Source organism: Eurypyga helias, unplaced genomic scaffold (genome assembly GCF_000690775.1).
Source record: "Eurypyga helias isolate BGI_N326 unplaced genomic scaffold, ASM69077v1 scaffold5376, whole genome shotgun sequence".
NCBI lineage: Eukaryota > Metazoa > Chordata > Aves > Eurypygiformes > Eurypygidae > Eurypyga > Eurypyga helias.
The window spans coordinates 5,740-25,131 of record NW_010255888.1 but is presented as its reverse complement, the minus strand read 5'-3'; the positions used below and the strand labels follow the sequence as shown (position 1 = coordinate 25,131).

General features: G+C 37.7%; 1 protein-coding gene across 1 annotated transcript in view; it reads right to left on the bottom strand.

Annotated features, from left to right (window-relative positions):
• Nucleotides 1–19,392, bottom strand: part of MYOF (myoferlin) — a gene marked incomplete at its 5' end in the record, with an annotated part of 47,520 nt that overhangs the window by 22,702 nt on the left and 5,426 nt on the right. Inside the window, 17 exons of the mRNA XM_010153453.1 lie at nt 86–178; nt 259–404; nt 2,162–2,325; nt 3,704–3,835; nt 5,125–5,280; nt 6,353–6,545; nt 8,761–8,867; nt 9,375–9,499; nt 10,338–10,515; nt 10,844–10,960; nt 11,442–11,566; nt 14,041–14,079; nt 16,051–16,133; nt 16,541–16,584; nt 16,703–16,771; nt 17,672–17,775; nt 19,290–19,392. The exon at nt 19,290–19,392 is cut by the window's right edge and continues 27 nt beyond it. Coding sequence (XP_010151755.1) covers nt 86–178; nt 259–404; nt 2,162–2,325; nt 3,704–3,835; nt 5,125–5,280; nt 6,353–6,545; nt 8,761–8,867; nt 9,375–9,499; nt 10,338–10,515; nt 10,844–10,960; nt 11,442–11,566; nt 14,041–14,079; nt 16,051–16,133; nt 16,541–16,584; nt 16,703–16,771; nt 17,672–17,775; nt 19,290–19,392 — 1,978 coding nt within the window. The remainder of the gene's footprint in view (nt 1–85; nt 179–258; nt 405–2,161; nt 2,326–3,703; nt 3,836–5,124; nt 5,281–6,352; nt 6,546–8,760; nt 8,868–9,374; nt 9,500–10,337; nt 10,516–10,843; nt 10,961–11,441; nt 11,567–14,040; nt 14,080–16,050; nt 16,134–16,540; nt 16,585–16,702; nt 16,772–17,671; nt 17,776–19,289) is intronic.

Sequence of the window (19,392 nt, the reverse complement as noted above, 5' to 3'; positions counted from 1 at the left end):
TTGCTACAGTCTCGACATGAGTCCTCCTGCAGCACAGACTGTGACAGATTGTCCTAATAATCAGCAGACAAACTGTAAATCTTACCATGCTCATCCACTGCTCGATTTAAATCAGATTTCCAAGCATCATCTTCCCACATCCATCCAAGAGGACACGTGAATTCATGTGGCGGTGGAACTTTGGGAAAACATAACCGTTCTGTGCATTAATAGATGAAATACACTGTGTAGCAAATCCTACAAGTCCTTCTCTTAAACCCTTACTTATCCAATGAAAAATCTGTCTCACCACATCTGTGTAGCTCTCTTCAGCTGCTTTCCACTCCCCTCCAGGATAGCGACTCTCATTTTCATACACTTCATCAGCGAACTCCGTATGACCAGCATCAGCCTCAGTCAACAAACTGCAAGTCCAAAGCAAATGTCACGCAAAACCGCATGTATTTTCATTAGCTACAGGCAATAAACAGGAATAATGTACAGAGTGTGCCCCTGTGCTGGAATTCGGGGTTCCCCATCTTTGTGAAGTTCTATTTATTAATAGAGTACAGTGTAGCCCTCGTCTATATGAGGGCTACCTATTCCCTTGGAATGTCTTCCCAAAACGGAAGCAGCTCCGGTAGTAGTAAGAAATGGGAACATTACTTATAAGAATGAGTGACTAGCAGGAGTGGTTTGACTGCTGCGTTATTCAGGATCTGCTCTCAACAATTCCTCTTGGAAAAAGAAAAAAAATCATATATTTAAGTGTAGAAAAATCCAGACTGCACGTGACAACTACATGCACCCCTAATTTTTTACTGCTAGCTATCCACTAAAATTTAGCAATATATTGTTGTTCCCCTTTATGCTGTTGACAAGACAAGTAATCAGTTGGCTAATATTTTTCTAATTTGCAAGTAAAAGAAGTAAGACAACATCAAATCAGACAAAATAGTCGTCATTTCCGGTTGGGATTACCTGTGATTCAGAAAGCACTAAAGTATGTTCTAAAATGCCACCTGCTGGTCAAATAAAGCCATGCGCATTATTTTCCAACAAAAGCAGATGCCAGGCATAAACATGCTTACGCACTTTAACAGTAGGGTATTTTCCCATTACCTAAGGAAACACCTCCATGTCTGTTACTGCTTGTTTTCACAGCAGATTATTAACTGAAATAAAAACTATTAATAGAATACGAAAATAAATCCATCCATTCATGCCTATGAACCGAATGAAATTTAAAATGGATCAAATATTAGCACATATTTTTCCTGCCCAGTTTTTCTCTGGCAACAGTCATATTTTTTTACCATCAGAAAACAAGAATTTAAAACGGGCTGAACCTATTCTTTCAAGAAAAAAGAAAATCATCTCCTCCTCACGGCTTTTCTTTACGAAACAATTCACCCTGTCTGGTTTAAACTGTGGTGACACAAACAGCTGACCTGGCACAACGCATGAGCTGAAAACCTCTGACAGAGCCTGAACCCGCTAGAGCTGGGGAGGACTGACACCTCATGAATTCGGTCTGCCAGGGGAGGAATTGTCCTATGGCACCGCAACCGTGGGTTCAGAAAACCACCCCTGCCTTGTGTCAGTTTGAGCAACAACCCGGGACAGTTGTTTAACGAGGGCAAGGGAATTTCTCAACATTTAGTGAAATAAACACAACAAAGGATCCACTGTATGTGGACACCCATGCAAATGCTGTAGTGTTGTTTATGCAACACGAACTGCAGATTTACACCGGATGTCAGGGTGAGCTTCTATCTGCGGAAGATCTATCTAAGGGTTTTGTCTGAAACCACCAAGCAGGATCTGAGAACCTCACGTAGACAAAAGTGATCCTCACACTAGCTTTCTAGGAAAAGAAAAGGATTATTATTGTCCATTTTTTAAAAATGAGGCACTGAGACACAGAATATCAGCCACATGCTTATGGGGAAGACTTCCAAATCGTAAGCTGGTTCCCAGGAAATGGATGCATTCTTTCTGTTCTACGTTTTATTTTACTTTTTAAGAAAGATAATGTCAATTTTCCTGTTCTTAACTAGATTTGACTATTGGTTGGCTTTTGCTGTCCTAGAAAGTTCATCTTAAAATCTCCTTGTCAGCCAAGCATTCAGAGATTAAGGTCCTTTATTCCTTCTGCATAAAATTGAAAAAAGAATCTGACCTTCTTTCAGGATCAACCATCCATTCTCCTTCCCACTCCCAGCCCTTTGGGGGTAGAAAGTACTCTCTTTTCAGTTTGATCTTTCCTGTGACATCAGAAAATTTGTGGCGACCAACAAGTCCTGAGGTACCCCACTTTCCAAAAAGAAGAGCCTGATTTTCATACTGTTTGCAAAGAAAGAAGAAATCCATACTTAAGGAATAATAAAAAGCTTTTAGGAGAAATAAAGAAAAAATAAGACATGTTTCTGTAACTGTTACAACTGAAACATTCTGCTGTAAGTTTCCTTTCTCTGAAATTAAGTACTCCCTTCTCACATGACTCTGCCGTGTCATCATGAACTTATTTCCTTCGTTTTCTTCTGTGCTGCCTGGTAAACAATGCTTCCCTCGCTAAACAAAACCATCTTGTCAATTTAATGCCTCTCTACAACTACAGTCATACTTTCTCCAAATTAAAGATCTGTTGAATTAAATTCCATTACAGTACTCAAACAAGTTTCTTCTGTTGCCTAAACATCTGATCCTCTCTCTCTTTTCCATCTCAAATCTTCTCCTATTTACAGTATCTTCCTTTTAACATGTAAAACTGAATTATAGTCTTGTCATGGAAGCTGCCAGGGGCATGATTCTGATTTCAGCTCCGTTTATATAGTATATTTCCCTTTATTCTAATGGAATTGTTCATAGTTTATGACGGTCTTGAGTTTTCTGCTCATTCCTGTAAAACTGTTGGATTGCTGTACAAAAAGCAAAAAATGAGATACTCAATAGCCTCTTAAACTCCGTACTTAAAAAATGGCTTTGAACATCCATGGACTGTTTCAAGTGACTTACTACAGCACTACTAAATATTTCTGCATCGGTACAGTGGTGATACAAGGCTCTGTATAACGTCTTGTTTCATTAGGTATTAAACTGATACCGTTAGGTGACGGGGCATATAAAAGACACTTGCCACTTACCATTATCATTCAAAATCTCTGTTAAATGCTGTGGGAATATTTCAAGTGGTTTTATTCAAAATCTTTAAACTCTACCATTGAACTGTTATGATATTAGAGCCTTTTGTCAGCAAAATCTACTAGGTTGGATCAGTTTGTCCTGTAACAGTAAACTTTCTACTGCTACAAAAGAAGCATTATTAAGCAAAACCACTTGAATCCAAGTATCATTTGTAGAAGTGAAGAAGCAATTAAAATAAAAGGGTTATTCACATGCCAAAACATAATGGTCTAGATCCCAATCTTAATTACACTGATAAAAATCCAAATTAAATGTCTTTTTGAAATCACTGGAGTTAACCAGATTTTTACCTGATTAACCAGTTCAGAATCTGGTCTGCTGAAGTTCCCCTGGCAGGCACAATGGGCTTGATCATTAATTGCCTTGAATGGGTTCTACTTGTTTTAGTATAATAAACACTACCCTCCCTTTCTGCCCAGCAGGCAAAACCAAAATAAATCTCAGAAGAGCTCCAATTTCATTTAATTCCTAACACTCACGTCCAAGTTTAGAGCAAGAAAAAAAATGATGAACATACCATTTCTGCAAAAACACTGAATGTTCCCTCTGCAAATCTATTGAACTTCTTTTCAACGGCACTGAGCCCAAGCCAAATGTTAATTCGCAGCTCTGCAGGCATTTTGACGTCTTTCGTCCTGTCCTGTGGGTACTGGCACATGCACAAAAGAAGTTAATCATCTTTGTTATGTGATGGAGGTATTGTAGCTTTCAGTAAAATATACACAATAACACAGAGATATGAATAATCATACATAATTTATTTCTCTTTTCCTGTACTCCATTTCTTCCCTGTACTGTAAGTCAGTAATAAACAGTGCAGGAAGAAAACACTCTTTACCTGCCTAGGGCATGTAAAAACCAAACACAGCAACGGTAGTATCATCCCTGTTCCTGTATATTCTCTCCTAAGTTTCATCCAGCAATGCGTTTTGAATTATGATAACTTAAAACTTCAGTGTTGATGTCAGTGTTTCCTGCCAGGAGACTCTGGAAATGCAGGTGTTACTCAGAACGGTGCACTAAATGTAGTGGCAATTACAGATTCACAGACTGGTTAGGGTTGGAAGGGACCTTAAAGACCATCTAGTCCCACCCCCCCTGCCATGGGCAGGGACACCTTCCACTAGACCAGGTTGCTCAAAGCCTCATCCAGCCTGGCCTTGCAGACATCCAGGGATGGGGCATCCACAGCTTCTCTGGGCAACCTGTTCCAGTGCCTCACCACCCTCTCCGTGAAGAATTTCTTCATTGTATCTAAGCTAAATGTAAATCTCTTGCATCTGTCCAAATCTAATCAATGCATTATAACATGCATGTAAGGGGACTCGCACAAAACCACGAATATATAGGATTGCTGCACTGAAGCATTAATAAATATAACTACTAGTATATTGACAAGCTCTGTAAATGTTTTACAGTCAGACTGCCTTTTTTTCTGGTTGTTTATTCCAATTAAAGACAATATCAACTTAAATGGAGAAAGGCATTCCTATTCAAGAGGAAGACTCAACGCAGAGAGACATACTAGGGAACTTCTGGGTGCAGATCCGCCCCATATTACTTGCAGAAAACCATCCAAAACTTTGAATAGGTTTTTGGAACTGCTCTGACTTAGACTAATTATTCCCTCTGACAGTCTCCTTTCACGTCCAACTCCAAAACACCAATGCCAGTCACACTTTGAAAGTCCTATCACAATTTTGAGCTCATTCAGAAAAGCCTCAGAGTTAGGGGCTGATGCTGGTTCTAACTGGTTTACGATGATCTTTACAAATGCTGTGATATTTTTAAGAAGCCACGTACAGTTGGTCTTAATCTGCCCTGAGTTTTGACATCTCATTGATCATAGCTCGTTTGCACGTTTCGTGCTCGTGTCAGAAGGCATCGCAGTTTAGGGAGTTAAAGTTGATTATTTTTTAAGAGGAAAAAAAAGAATACCTTTAAGAAGATTGTTTGGGTCTTTCCACAGTATTTACCAGACGATTCAGGGCTTGTTGTGGAATACAACACTTGGTGTGCAGGAACACGAGCATAAGCCAGTCTTTTCTCCCCTCGGATCATCCATATGATTACATCAGGCATACTGTTCTGTGGCTGTGGATTATTTGTGGCGAAAAGAAAGTTAAGAACAGTAATAAATAGAACGTTAAAACTAATTTAATGCTTAGACAACAGAATCATGAATTAGGATTTATGACAAAGGATTTATCACTTAGAATCAATAATTAATGTGAATTTATGACAGAGGAAATTGTTTTACTTTCTCAGTAACACAAAATATAGTTCTGAAACAACCATAAAAATACCACTGAGACTGTTGGAAAGCAAACAGGTTTTATTAAAAAAAAGTTCCTGTGTCTTTTGCAAATTTTTCTAGAGACATTTTGTATCTCAATTCCTTCGTGGCAACGATAGTGACTGGTCCCAAAAGCTAATGTTTGGATTAACCAGCCACATGCTCAAGTGCTTGTAATACTTCCATATTCAGGGTAGATGATCGTAAGACTTTTAGCAGAAGCTACCACAGCCTACTGTCTTTTTGCAGCTTTGTGCACACCTTCGTTATGCTAGCTGTTAGGCTGCCAAATTAACTGCACTTTTTAAATTACATCAGTAACTTTTCAAAGCAGAGGTGACAAAAAAAATACCACATTTCTACAACATTGTGAAAACCAATTATGAGATAACTGAAATGGAAACTTAAGGTGTTGCTGAAAACTAAAAAAAACCAAACACCAACAAAAAACCCCCAAAAAACCCCCCACGCACAGAAACACATTTAACACCATTAGAAGTTGATTACTATGGCTAACAAGCTGTGGAAGTACAACATATATCCTGCAGTCCCTGAACCAGCAACGTGACCTGCAACTCTGGAAGAAAGAAAAGGACAAAATACTATCACTTTACACAGAATAGAGTCTATTCTACAAATCACAGAGTGGTTATTTCCCAACATAGGTTCTCAGTGAAAATTGCTAACAAACTAGAACATTATACTGAAGTAAATCCTAATTACAGAGGGGAACATGTCTACTTTCACAGCTTCTAAAATTACTGTTCTAAAGAGAGTGAATATTTCTTGACCAGCAGTGAACATGACACCAGTCTGTGTTAGACAGCTATTTCTAAACCAACTGAATCACTAGTGCTGTGTAATACTAACCTCTTCACTCAGCTGCTGTAATTTGTCCAACCAATCCTCAATTTCTGCCAGAGTGGCTTTCACATCAGTCGCCTCATTTCTCATCCTTGCAGCTGCTTCTCCAATCTGTTTGAGAGACCTGAGGCGCAGTTTTTCTATCTGAGTGTCAAGGACTGTAACGTTAGATTTGCCTTCTATGAGGGGAAATGGTTTGCTGAAAAGAGAATATTTACCATGGTTAATAACCTAAGTGGATTTTTACTTAGCCGTACACTAAAAATGGACATGCATACAGTGGCAGCAGACGGAGTGCTATTATTTCCTGTGATTGAAACCCACCAGAAGACTGCTATAGTATCTATTCCGCAGAGGTTTCCACCTGATGAAGTGCTTACACTAGGAGAAATGCTGTGCTTACATAACAAGCAGCAACACTGACTAGCCCGAGGTGTATGCTTAACATAATTGCTGCTAATACAACCAAGCAAAACCCATTTCCCTATAGATTCAAATTAGAAAATTATTGTACTCGGAATGTATTGTCCCAAAGACGAAATCAGTGCCTTCAGAGCAAGATTAGGTTCCTTTCATTCACTGGAAACTGTAAATTCTCAGAAACTCAATATACAAAGACAGCTTGTGTCTATGACTAGAGCTATCTAACCCTCTGGCATGAAAACATCGAAGAACTCTAAAGGAAATCCATGACACAGAGTCACCAGAGGGCAAAGTGACTACTCAGTGGAACCAAAAATCCTATAGCATCACAGTAGACTCCAGGAAAAGTGAGGTTTTTTTAGTTGGTGGAAGTTTGATGAAAATACAGCTTTTCAAAGACCAGTGACTATATCCCTTTAACAGAGTTCACGAAGAGGTCTTTAATATGATATTTAAAAAAATAATATTCCAATGACATTGCCAAGTTTGAAAAGACTGACTCTTCTCTCACCTGTTTTTAATGACAATCCATGCAATTCTGAAGGCTTTAATTCTGCAAAACACTGATAACGACTACTGCGCCTTCCACCATAGTTAGTTCTAATAATCTGGATGCAAGTGCTTCCTGCTCTGGCTGCGAGTACACATGAATCAAATGTACCAGGCCAGAGCTTCCAGAAGGTCAAACTCACCTCATTTTAGGTTTAAATAGTGCACTGAAAACTCCCTCAAACCCCTAACTCATTTAAACTGTAGCGTGGCAAGGAAAATCGTTCTATGAATTCAACATAGGAAATTACGTCTTCGACACAGGTTATGTAAGTTTGCAAAAAAAAAGCCCATAAAGAGCACGGTATCATATGAAGAGCAGGCAGCTCATTTATTTGACATGCCTGGGTGCTATCGCTCCACAATCGCTGAGTGATGTTTTACACCATAACAGACTGAATCAGTAATAGTGCAGATGTGTGTCAGGAGGAGGGGCTGACAGCACTGGTATAAAACCCTACGTTCCTACGCTCACTAGATGGCTCCGTCTGACAGTAGTTTGCCCCTCACATTTTGCTTTCCTAAAGTATGTCAGTTCTTTCTTTCTGCTTTCCTCCAGATGACAGAAGGTATTCCATGAAGTTTTCTACCAGTTTATATTTTGACATAAGTTTTCTGTCTTATAATCCTTTGCTAGTATATATAGATCTCCACAGGTTGCTGAATTTGTTCCCTCATTTCATGTTCTCTGTTATTTCCTCTAATGGATAATAATTGTTCTTTCTTTCCATTTCCTGTGTTGTTTCATCACTCGTTTTATGTTTTTCAAGCGTCTCACTCCACATCAATGTCTCCTTCCATTAATGTCTCTTTTCCATTAAATTCCTTCCTCTATTTAGAATTTATTCTCCTTCAAAACCTGACTCCTATTTCCTTCTCTGAACACTCCCATACATACAGACATGTTGGCTACAGGCTTATTCAAAAACATCATTTTTATGGCCATTAAGCTCTAAACTGCTTTTACATTTTTTTATTCTGGGCTCACCAGTAAATCATGGAATTTCTTACCTCTTCATTTTCAGAAATAACATTAAAACATGGGTAAACAAAAGCTACATGAGGAATTCTAAAGAAGGCAAGATGGTAGAAAGACAGCAGAGAACCACAGTTTCACATTTTCAGAACAGTCCTGCCAAGACAGCAGAGAACCACAGTTTCACTCACATTTTCAGAACAGTCCTGCATTAGACTCTTTCAGCAGATGCTGGTCTATTACTATCAGTGACTAAGATAAAGGAGAATTACAAAACTAGATAGATGACCTCACTGACAATATCCATGCTGTTTTACTGCTTTCAGAGATTCCAGTTCTCAGGTCAGTTCATACCAGCTATCAGCTTTATAGCCCTTAGAATTTGTTTTCTGACTTCGTAAAGGTAATAGAAAAATTCTGAGCAGGCCTAGAATGATAGCGTAGGAGATAAAGAAGGTACTTTTACCTTATATCTTCTGTAAGTTCATCAATCAGCTTCAACCACATCTCAGCTAATCGGTTTTCAGAAATTTTAGCCTGCATTCCTGATTTTAAGGTGGCTAAGTTGGATTGCTGAGGAATTTAAAACAAAAGGATATGCACTTACAAACTTCCATTGAGGTTTATGGTCAGTAGGAGTTTCAAGACTTTAATCTCATTTATTTGTATGTATAAAGCCAAAATCAAAAAAGACTCAGATGTTCAAACTTGATTCATATTTAACAGGATTATTCCTGTGTTCTTTCTCACTGTACTTAGCAATATTGCAGCTAACTTTCCAAGCAAATAACACTTCTACAGACTTAATATGCCTCTAACAAACACCAAGGACTCCTTCCTGTGGGAATTTCCCACAGATTCCAGCAGGAGTGTGTTGGGCCTTGCCAGAACACTGATGTATGAGAAGCAGTGCCATTTGCTACACTGAGCTATGTTTGATTCTGAATAGGAAAAAAGGGGAAAAGTGACTGAGAACCATTCCATAATTTCCTCAAAAAGTCATTTTGTGCTCACAGCTCTAAATGAAAATAACTAAAAACGAAAAGCATATCAGCAAAAGAAAGATCTGAAGTGTCTTACCAGTCTTTCAGCCATGTATAGGATTACATTCACAGGGTCTAATCTATGGCTTATGTCCTCCCAAAAGGAAGTCAGCGTTACAACTGGCTTTGTGTTTGCCCATGGCAAGTAGTAGTAATAATTACCTGGTGTGAAACAGTTGTATGTTAGTGTCAGAACTCATGGCAGGAATACATACTGCACACTGCACAAGCTGCTGTCTTTATTTCAGTTATGAACTCCAATTCATGAAGAAAATACCAGCTAGTCCAAAGAAGGATTTGTATTTTTTAGCCATTGTAGCATCTGTTGGATGGCAAACACTTTAAATTGTTTCAAAATCGAAAGGATTTTTTCCAATAAATTATCTGTTAACATGTTTATTGTTGTTTCCCATAACTTTACAAGGTAGATAGCACATTAATATAAGTAGTGTATGCCTGAAATAAAATATTAAAATAATTTTTTTCCAGAGTAAACCTGATTACTTAATATAATACACAAAAAACACCAAACAAACAAACAAACCTAACTACTTCTGTTTGCAGTTAACAAAAAAAGTTATAGCCAAAAAATATTTTCCTGTGATCTAGCTAGTCTGTTTTCTTCTAGGCTGCCAGGCTCCTGGTTTAAAAACAAGTTTTTATTTTATGTTCAAAGGGTATTGTCCCCATTTAATCCCTAGTTTTTAGACACCTGTAAAATAGGACTATCTTTTTCTTGCCAGTTTTCCTCTGCACATGTAGCAGACGGTCAAAGATTTCACTGAATTCTGAAAATTTATTTAATACCCTCAGTAGGTGTTGCAGCATGTATTCTGTAAGCGTAACTTCAACTCAAAAGCTGTGAAGGGCCACTCATTCTTTTCTGTCACATTTTCAGTAAGTTTTTAATGCAGTTGGGGCCATCATTCCAAAACTATAAAATAGTACCTCGAAAAGAGAATTTTACATGATTTTATCCCCACACCAGCAGCATCCTTACCATCAAAAACAGCACGACTGTACTGAGTTGTGGATGCCAAAGGTTTACAGGTGGTATCAAACTTGTTGCCATAGTTACCGATGCTAACCTCAAACTGGATAGGCTCACCAGTGTCTTGCAGCATGGTAGCAGAATGAAACACAGCAGCCAAGCAGAACTTTCGTCTGTGCTGGTATTTCTGCGAGAAGAACATTTTTAGTTGTATTTCAGTATTTGTAAAACAGGTATAGAAAATAATAGCAATTTCTTAATGGAAATAATAAGTATTTTTACTAGTTTCTGAGAAGCAACCAAAAGGATATAAATCAGTGTATTGGAGATTATAAAAATGTTTCAAATTAACATTTCCTGCTATGAGGGTATGACATTTTTGTAGCCACACCATCAATAACCTCTCTTAATTCTGAAATTTAACTTAGTTCTTCCAATTTAAGTAAGTTAGATCATTCTCCAAAAATAACCAGCACAATTCCATTACCAACACTGACAATAAAACAAGGACTTACCTCAACAACCAGTAAGTCATCATTAGGAATCATCTCGAACTTTTTATTAACAGGTTTGCTTTCAAGTATTGTAGATAGTTCAACTAGAATTCTCCCTCTATAAGCAACTCCTTCTCCCTGTAATATAATCACACATTGAATCCAATGATACATGTTGCTCTTAAAGCAGCATGCTCTTTCTTTAGCTGTACATGATTCTGGCTTCACTGAAGTGTTCTCAAAACTTCTGCAGAGGCATGGATGTACACATTTGAGCAAATGAAATAAAGCAGTTGTCTTTAATTAATGCTAAAAGTGAAAAATATAGATTTGTGAAAGCAAGGAAATAAGAAATATAAATGCATGCAGAGATGCAGATAGTGAAAATCATCAAACACACTCCTGGTCCTTCAAAAACACCTTTAAAAAAAACTCAGATAAGAATGGAAAATATTATCCTGCTTCCTTATGAATCATAAATTTAAAATATAAGTCAAAAAGAACCACCGAAGGGAGCGTAATGTGAAACCAAAAAAACCACATTAAAATAAATTCATTCATTGATTCAAAACAATTGGGGGTCAATCCTTTTATTAAAACAATTAATAAAGAAACTGACCTTTCCAGAGTTTAATTCATCATATGGGTCCGGGAATCCAGTGTATTCTCTTGGACTTCCATAAAAGTTTAGGTAACAAGGCCCAAATGTTGGTAAAAAGCCAACTTCAGCTTCTCCGGTGTTTACTAGCAGAAAACATTACCATTGTATCTTTGTTAATTATCATTCAGAGCCAGAAAAACAATTAACGTTTCTGTCTATCAAACCCAGCGGAACAAATGTTAGGTATTAGTCAGGTATTAGTAAAGTATTAACACTTTATTCTCTGGGCACACTGTATGAATTTACAGTCATAATACCAGTACTTGACTGTACTTGTTCCTAACCTCACCCTCCGTTGCACAACACTTACTAGACACTACTTCATGTAGTAAGAAAACCCACAGAATATATATAACTTCTGCCCCACTCCAAATATCAGGTTTTCATTTACATTAAAAGAGTAATACACTCATGTTAATAGAAAACACATTTTCTAGAAATAAATGAAACGGAGGAAGACAGCATTTACAATCATTTAAATGCACAGGCCATTGTTCTAGCTACACGGCCACAAAAAGGATGCACGCCGTAGTGGAAAAACCCCCTACTGTTTAGCATAGTTAATCCTACTGTTCTAATTTTTAGTATATTTTTTCTGCGGTTGTACTTCAGGGTAAAACACAGGCGACTGCAAACTCTGATCCCAACTGTTACTCCCATTGGTCCTCACAAATGTCCTTTTCAGTAAGCTACAATTCACACACGACTGAAAGTCTGTAAACTCCGTTAATTCTCAGTTAATTTCAATGACAGTAAACTCTAGCTTGTCTACTCTTCTTACTCCAGGACTAAGACATTAAATTTCCATATCTTAATCTAGCTAAAAAATAGTATGGATTTAGACATTTTTGTCAGTTTTAAGCTAACCTAGGAAACTGCAAACCAAAGCTACTGTTTATTTTTAGGTATTTAAGATACCTAAGAACTCGAAAAGGTACTTCCATTGCTAAAGCTTACTGTCGTAACTTTTTATTTTTGATCCGAGTTCTGTTTTTTTAGCAGAAAAATATATATATAGGGAAGCCTTAGCTGTATTTCTACTGTTCTCTTCTGGGTTTGCATTTTTTTTCCTGCTTTGCACGTTCGTTAGAAGAATGGGACTCTAAGAAGCTCTTTTTAGACCCAATTAAAATCGGTACTTCAGGGAGTTAATTGTTCTTTCAGTAAGAATCCAATGCATGCCAAGGCTACTGACGGATAAATGTGATGAGTAGTGCACAGACAGTTAGAAGAATGTAAGCAAGACACAGAAAAACCCTGCATAGCTTGAGCAAACGGGAAAGATCCTGTGTTCTTCACCTTCTGTACACCAGCCTGGGGCTTTGAACAAATGATCCTGGTATAAAACACGATGAGAATGGGGTTCTAAACCTCGTAACAGACATCCCTTAGAGTGATCTGCACCACAGAGGACGCATTTATCACAGGAAAGGATGGCTGAGATACGGAGGTGAAAATACGTGGCTGTGCCACTGTGCCTACTGGGTGACACAAAGGGGTAATAAAACCGAAAGTCTTGATGGAATTTCCTGTCAACGCAAAGCCACATAAAATCTGCAAAATAAAAAAAGGTAGATTTGCAGTCCTCTATTTTGTGTTTGGATATTTTCAACTCCTTACAGCTGAATCAAAAACAGATCAAAATTTGACTGAAAAAGGACTCAGACTCATGTTGGCAAACCATCCCATTTTAAAAAAAGTCTAACCTGGAACTGCTTACACCAGATCTCAACACAACTCGATTTAAGGTACAGATCTGTGTTGAATTAATACATTCACTACTTACTGATGCTAATAAGTGAAACAGAATATAAATTTTAAAACCAAAAACCACAGCTCACTCTCCAAACTTGGAATAATAAGAATATTTTTTATATTGTTTACATTTAGAAGGATGCTGATCAGGTATTACAGAAAACAATTCCAAAAAATCATTTCCGCCCTTAACTTAATATTACTTGGTTATGAAAGAATGATAGTAAATGAAGTATTTTTGGAGATGAATGCTCATTACCCGTCAACTGCACTCCAATTGCATTTATTTCCCGCTACATTAGTATTTACCACAAAGCCTTTCAAAACTGGATGTCAACCTAGACAGTTACCTAAAAAACTGCCTCTCCAGGTTTTAACAGAATACAATTTCATTTTCCAGACATTTTTATATAGCTCGCTAAGCATAAGCAAAACAGCCGCTGATTATTTTAGGCAGTTATTTACTTCTGCAGAGCTCTGCAGCTGCCAATACAGTTGTGATCTCATAGCTAAGTTAAAAATTGCAAGCCATTGTTAGACTAAGCACTTTAGGATTGCAGCAACTGCATGCTCAGCTCTAAAACACAGCTTGAAGCACCAGCGAAACAGAAATATTTTCAAACCAGTTCCAGTGCCAAAACTGTTTTGTACAGTTAATTATGTTTCATTCTTAATCATAATGGTGAAGTATTTTAGACAAGTAATTATTAAAATATATTTTTTAAGATGATGGCTTTTCTTAGGCAATACTTCTCAGTTTGGGCATTGGAAAGCCAAATCAGTAACAGACGAAGACATGAACCTTCATATGATGAAGCCCCTGTTCCCGAAGATGAAAATTCTATATTATGAAAAGAGAAGAAGGCACATGAGAAGTGACAATAGCATTTTAAAAACAAACACATCACAAGCAATCTGCTTATAAATAAAGTTGAAGGCCTGAGAAAAAATAAAGTTCACTTGGGCTAGAATTTTGCTTCCTGATTAGAATATGAAGGTATTATTGTTCCTGTACAAATCCCAAAAGAAGAAAAAAAAAAAAGGCATGTAATCTGACAAAATATATTGTTTCCATGCTTCTGTTTCAGCTTTGCATAGTTCTCTTCCCCACAAAATAAAATTTTATCTCTAAAATTTTTTTAAAGTCATAAGAACATTTAAGAAAGCCACTGAATTTTGGGGCCCATTAGGATAACTTAGTTTACCGAATACCACAGACCAGTTCAGTTTCCCAACCCTTTAAAAGCCGTAACAGGCTTCAGTCATGGCACTGACCTCACGGGAAGCCCACATGATTTCACATGGAAATGGCTACTCCAGTGTCAGGATGCCAGCAGAGAGAGTCCAAGTAAGATTTTCCCAGTTACTAAGCGCCCGGGTGTGAAGTGAGCTCAAGTTACACACTCGTGTGGGTAGTACAAGCAGTCTCTCCAGAGCTGAGTCTTTCCCAACAGCCCAGCCCCTGAAGTTATGTTACTGAAAATACAGGTCCATTTGATAAGATACTGGCTCAAGTCACTACAGGATTTGAGCCACTAACTATCCTGACACAGCTACCAACTTAAGGACAAACTGGTCTGTATCAGACAGGTACATGACACACAGATCTCATAACCACAACAGAAAAAAAGAGTAATTTAGATTATCGTGGCAGGAAATGGTTTTGAGCCAGTGTCCTTCAGCCTAGTGCAGACAGTCAGATTAATAAATATGTCAAGCCTCTTTAGCCATGAACTTGACAATTCCGTATGGACAACTACTATGCCGTACTGCATTCATTAAAAAGATAAAATGTTTTTCTGGCAAATTAATACAGAATCCTTGTCATGGAGCTGGTTCAATTGTATCAAAGATCTTGTAATAAAAGGGAAAGCATAGATATAGGTCACAAAAAAATAATCAATAATCACAATATTAAATTAAAACATAAAAGTAACTTTTTTTTTTTAGTATTTCCTAAAACCTTGGGAAAACAAATGTTTCTTATTATATTGTAAAGAAGAGTTTTATTACAAAAGTATTGTCCAATAGGGACAACATGTTAGGAACTTCATATCCTGCATAGCGATAATCTGTTTTCTTGCAGTTAATCAGTTTTGGTTTCCAGATTTTATGAAATTACATATCCAGTCACCTATACTGACTGAAGCATGGAAGATAATCGTCTGCGATCACAGCACTGCAATTAAAAACTTCATTCGTTGAAGTTACTAAAGTAAGAGCTACTAAGTACTACTTAGGACCACTCATGCATGAGATGCAGTGTCCGTTTCTAGTAAGCTACAGATCAGAGCAGAGACTGACCCCAAGCATCCGAAAGCAGCCTGGTAGTAGGTTTTAGGTTCTCTTCCCAGAGAAAGAGCAGACACGCTTGTAAGTTGGAATCAAAGTCTTGTCTACTAGTGTCCAATGAAGTAGTGATTCTGAAACAATGACTCCAGATTAATTTTGAATTAAATGTCTTATTAGGTAGCTTAGTAAATACGGAGATCTTATTCATGATGGACTGTGATAGCACAGTTTTCTGAATTTGGAAAGTACTCACAAATTTACTTAATTCACTAACTTTATACATAGAACACCAAATTTCGAACCAGTTACTACTATTTCCATGATGATGTGGTTTAAACATTAAAATTTTAATACTTTACTTTGAAAACTCCCACGGTATGTTTTGTAGGAGCATTGTTTTGAAAACTCCATAAACAGATAATCTTGTTGCCACAGAATCGAAGAGCTACAGGAGAATATATTTTCATAGAACACTGATCTTTGCTATTTCTCCTAACACAAGGATTGATCAATCAATTACCTTCAACTTCTCCTCCAGAAGAAGCAATTTTTGAGAGACTTAAATATGTTGTTCCCACTACATCATTTTTTGTGAGACGATCCCTAAAAGAAGAAAAAAAAAAAGAAATGTTTTATTTAAATATAATGCTGGTCATCCTACATAGAAGCAAGCTACCAGTGACTAAATGCACCCCAAGACTGTGTACACACATTTTATATCACCCGGAATGCTTTGATGTTACAAACAGATGGTATGGATAGTTACTGAATTGGGCTGTATCATGAAGACGTCACCTGACGATCACCTAAGTGCTCACTGCACAAAATTAACAATACTCGCATGTTACATTAGTCAGGTCTCTTGTAAAGAAACCATAAAAGAAAAAACTTAAACACTTCCTTAAATACTCTTATAGATGGTAAAAACAACTGTGATCTATAGAATAAGACTTTTCTTTACTTAATATAATTTACCATGTTTACTAATTTGATTAAAAGTCATAACTCACCAGTCAACAACTGCAAGTTTTATTTTCTCACACATTGAGGGAAACTGAAAAAAAAAGCAATTAAAATAAAATAACCCATTAATTATTTCACCTCTATAATGTTAATGCCCTGAGTTCCCTAAGATCGGCTGTTTTCTACAGAAACAAGAAAAAAAACCTGACCTTGATTTGAAGATAAATAATTTGATTCCACTCTGGATTAGCATTTTTCTCAATTATATTTGTGCAAACCTGCAAAAAATGAAATCAACTAACATCAAAGATAAAACAGACAAAAAAAGTATATACTAGCTATGATTTAGGATAAATCATATTCTTTTTGGTAAGATGAGGGGTAGTAGTTAATGATGACCCCTGAGTGGCTTGTGCTGCAATAAACCATTAGCAAATACCTCTAAACCGATCTGCATAGGCAACATTATTGGCAACTGGAGGGAAAAGTAAATTTTTAAACAGTGTTAAACCTAAGACTGGATTTACCCTACAAGAAAAAACGCTTGTTATTTCCACGAGATACAATTTAATGTGCTTTCAAACTAGTCCTGATCACTCATCACAGTACAGAAACAATATGAAGGAATGACTTGATTCCAGCTTGCTTTATGTAGATCTTAGAGCAGACGAAGAATACGTTCTATGGGACAGCCTGTATTATTTGCTAGCCACATTTACTGAAGATCCTCCACATTACTGGGCATGGCAACCTGACTATATAACATAATAAAGGACTGACATTTTTCTTCTTAAGAAAAACTCAACTATAGGTTGTGCAATTGTGCTTCAGCTCAAATTTGTTATTCTAAGGAACACATTAGTAATAAAATGTACAAATGCTGTTAACCTGTCCAGAAAGAACTGTACCATCAGCTACAAAAAGCAGTCAGGAACAACCAGTAAGCAAGCAATCTGGCATGCATCAGTCCCCAGCATTAAGTCACACATTCCTTTTAGTAGTCATCAGCTTTACCCCCATTCTACTGTACCCTGCAGTTTGTCCTCATTTTACAAAATGAACTTCAGGGCCAATGCTTTTTTTATTTCCATAATTTCAGTAAATGTAAAAATTTATATATGAAACCTGTTCTCAGGACTATGGTTAGAAAGCAAAGATTCAGATATTTACTAAATTACCTTTTTCCCAGCAAAAGAAACTTCTACAAATGGGTCTACCAGGTTTTTCTTGTCTGCTTCTCCACCAAATATTTCCTTGACAGTCTGTGCAAAAGCATCATCCACTGTAAAGGTGTCAAAGAAGAAAAGGAGGTTTATGCTTTTTTATTATTATTTTATTTTATTTATTCAGCCTCAATAATAAATTGGCCATAGCAATCCCACCAAAATCAATGAGTTTACAGGTCTAGGTATGAAAAAGTCTAATCTGATAAAACAAAATTCCAGTTAAAATGGAGAATTTAGGCTTAGGAGCAATTTCAAAAACATAAGTTTTGGAAACATCGTAAGGAGTGCTGATATGCTCCTGAATTTAGAGGCATAGTTGTATTTGAAAAACATTATGCATGTACCTGTAGACATTGTCATTTGTTGTCACAGATGTAGGTGAGAAACTGTGCTAAGGGATAAAAGCCACCTATGTTCTATCAGACAACACAGATGGCATATGATGAGAGAAATAGCCTTTGCCTCAGCAATATATAGTTGACACGAGTAAAATCTCAGTAAACAAGGTCAAGCAGCTTACAAGCTCCTCTGCCCTCCAAGGCTGTTTATTTAAGCTTATGGTGCTCAACTCAGAGCCCACAAACTGCATGCAGTTTTCTGGCAAATAGCCAGTTAGTTCCTAGTTGCGTATTTCCTGTGGCCACTCAGGAGCGGGTTGCTGGCAATGCAGACTGCCCTGGCCATCACAGCAGTGGCTGTGATTGCAGCAGTCCTGTGCCCTTTCCCCCATTGCAAAATAGCTGCAGCTATGAGCACTTAGGAAGAAGAATTTGTCAGCAGTAGCACTTATCTACTACGATCTAAATGGCCTTGGAAAAGAAGGCTGCAGGGAACCAGCTGTCTGATAACCTCTCAAAAGTGGCAGGGATTGGATCCAACAGGAAGTCGACACATGCACTGTACACTTTAGCTAGACGTGCACAGAACATCCAGCTTACCTGCAGATCAACTGTACTTCAACGTTAGTTACCTGCATGTAACTTCTGCAATTGGAGAAGGGCTAATGAAGATGAGCCTTTCCCACTACCAAAAGCTGTGGGGCCCACTCAGCAACAGATGATCGTTACTAATCTAATGGATAACACACTATATAACCCATTACAAGAATAGTGACAGGACAAGGGGTAACGGGTTTAAACTGAAAGCGGGGAGGTTTAGATTAGGTATCAGGAAGAAGTTCTTCCCGGAGAGGGTGGTGAGGCACTGGAACAGGTTGCCCAGAGATGTTGTGGATGCCCCATTCCTGGAAGTGTTCAAGGCCAGGCTGGGTGAGGCTTTGAGGAACCTGGTCTCGCAGAAGGTGTCCCTGCCCATGGCAGGGGGGTTGGAACTGGATGGGCTTTTAGGTCCCTTCCAACCCAAACCGTTCTGTGATTCTGTGATTAAGTAGACTTACTGAGCATTACCAAAGGACTTGAAATGGGCTACTTGAGCCATCACATTTATTGGCTCAAGTAACAATGTAAAACACTCGAGGTTTTGTGTTCAAGGAATGTTTCTGAACAGCTAACACAAATAGTTCTAAAGTTAATCAGCTACACCAAGGGACAAGGAGTAAGAAGCTACGTACTTTGCGGAATGTCCTCAGCTCTGTAGATTTTGAGAAGGAAAGTAACCCATCGAAGTGCAATTCCGGCAGGTAATAACAAATTGCTCTCCACATCATCGCTTTC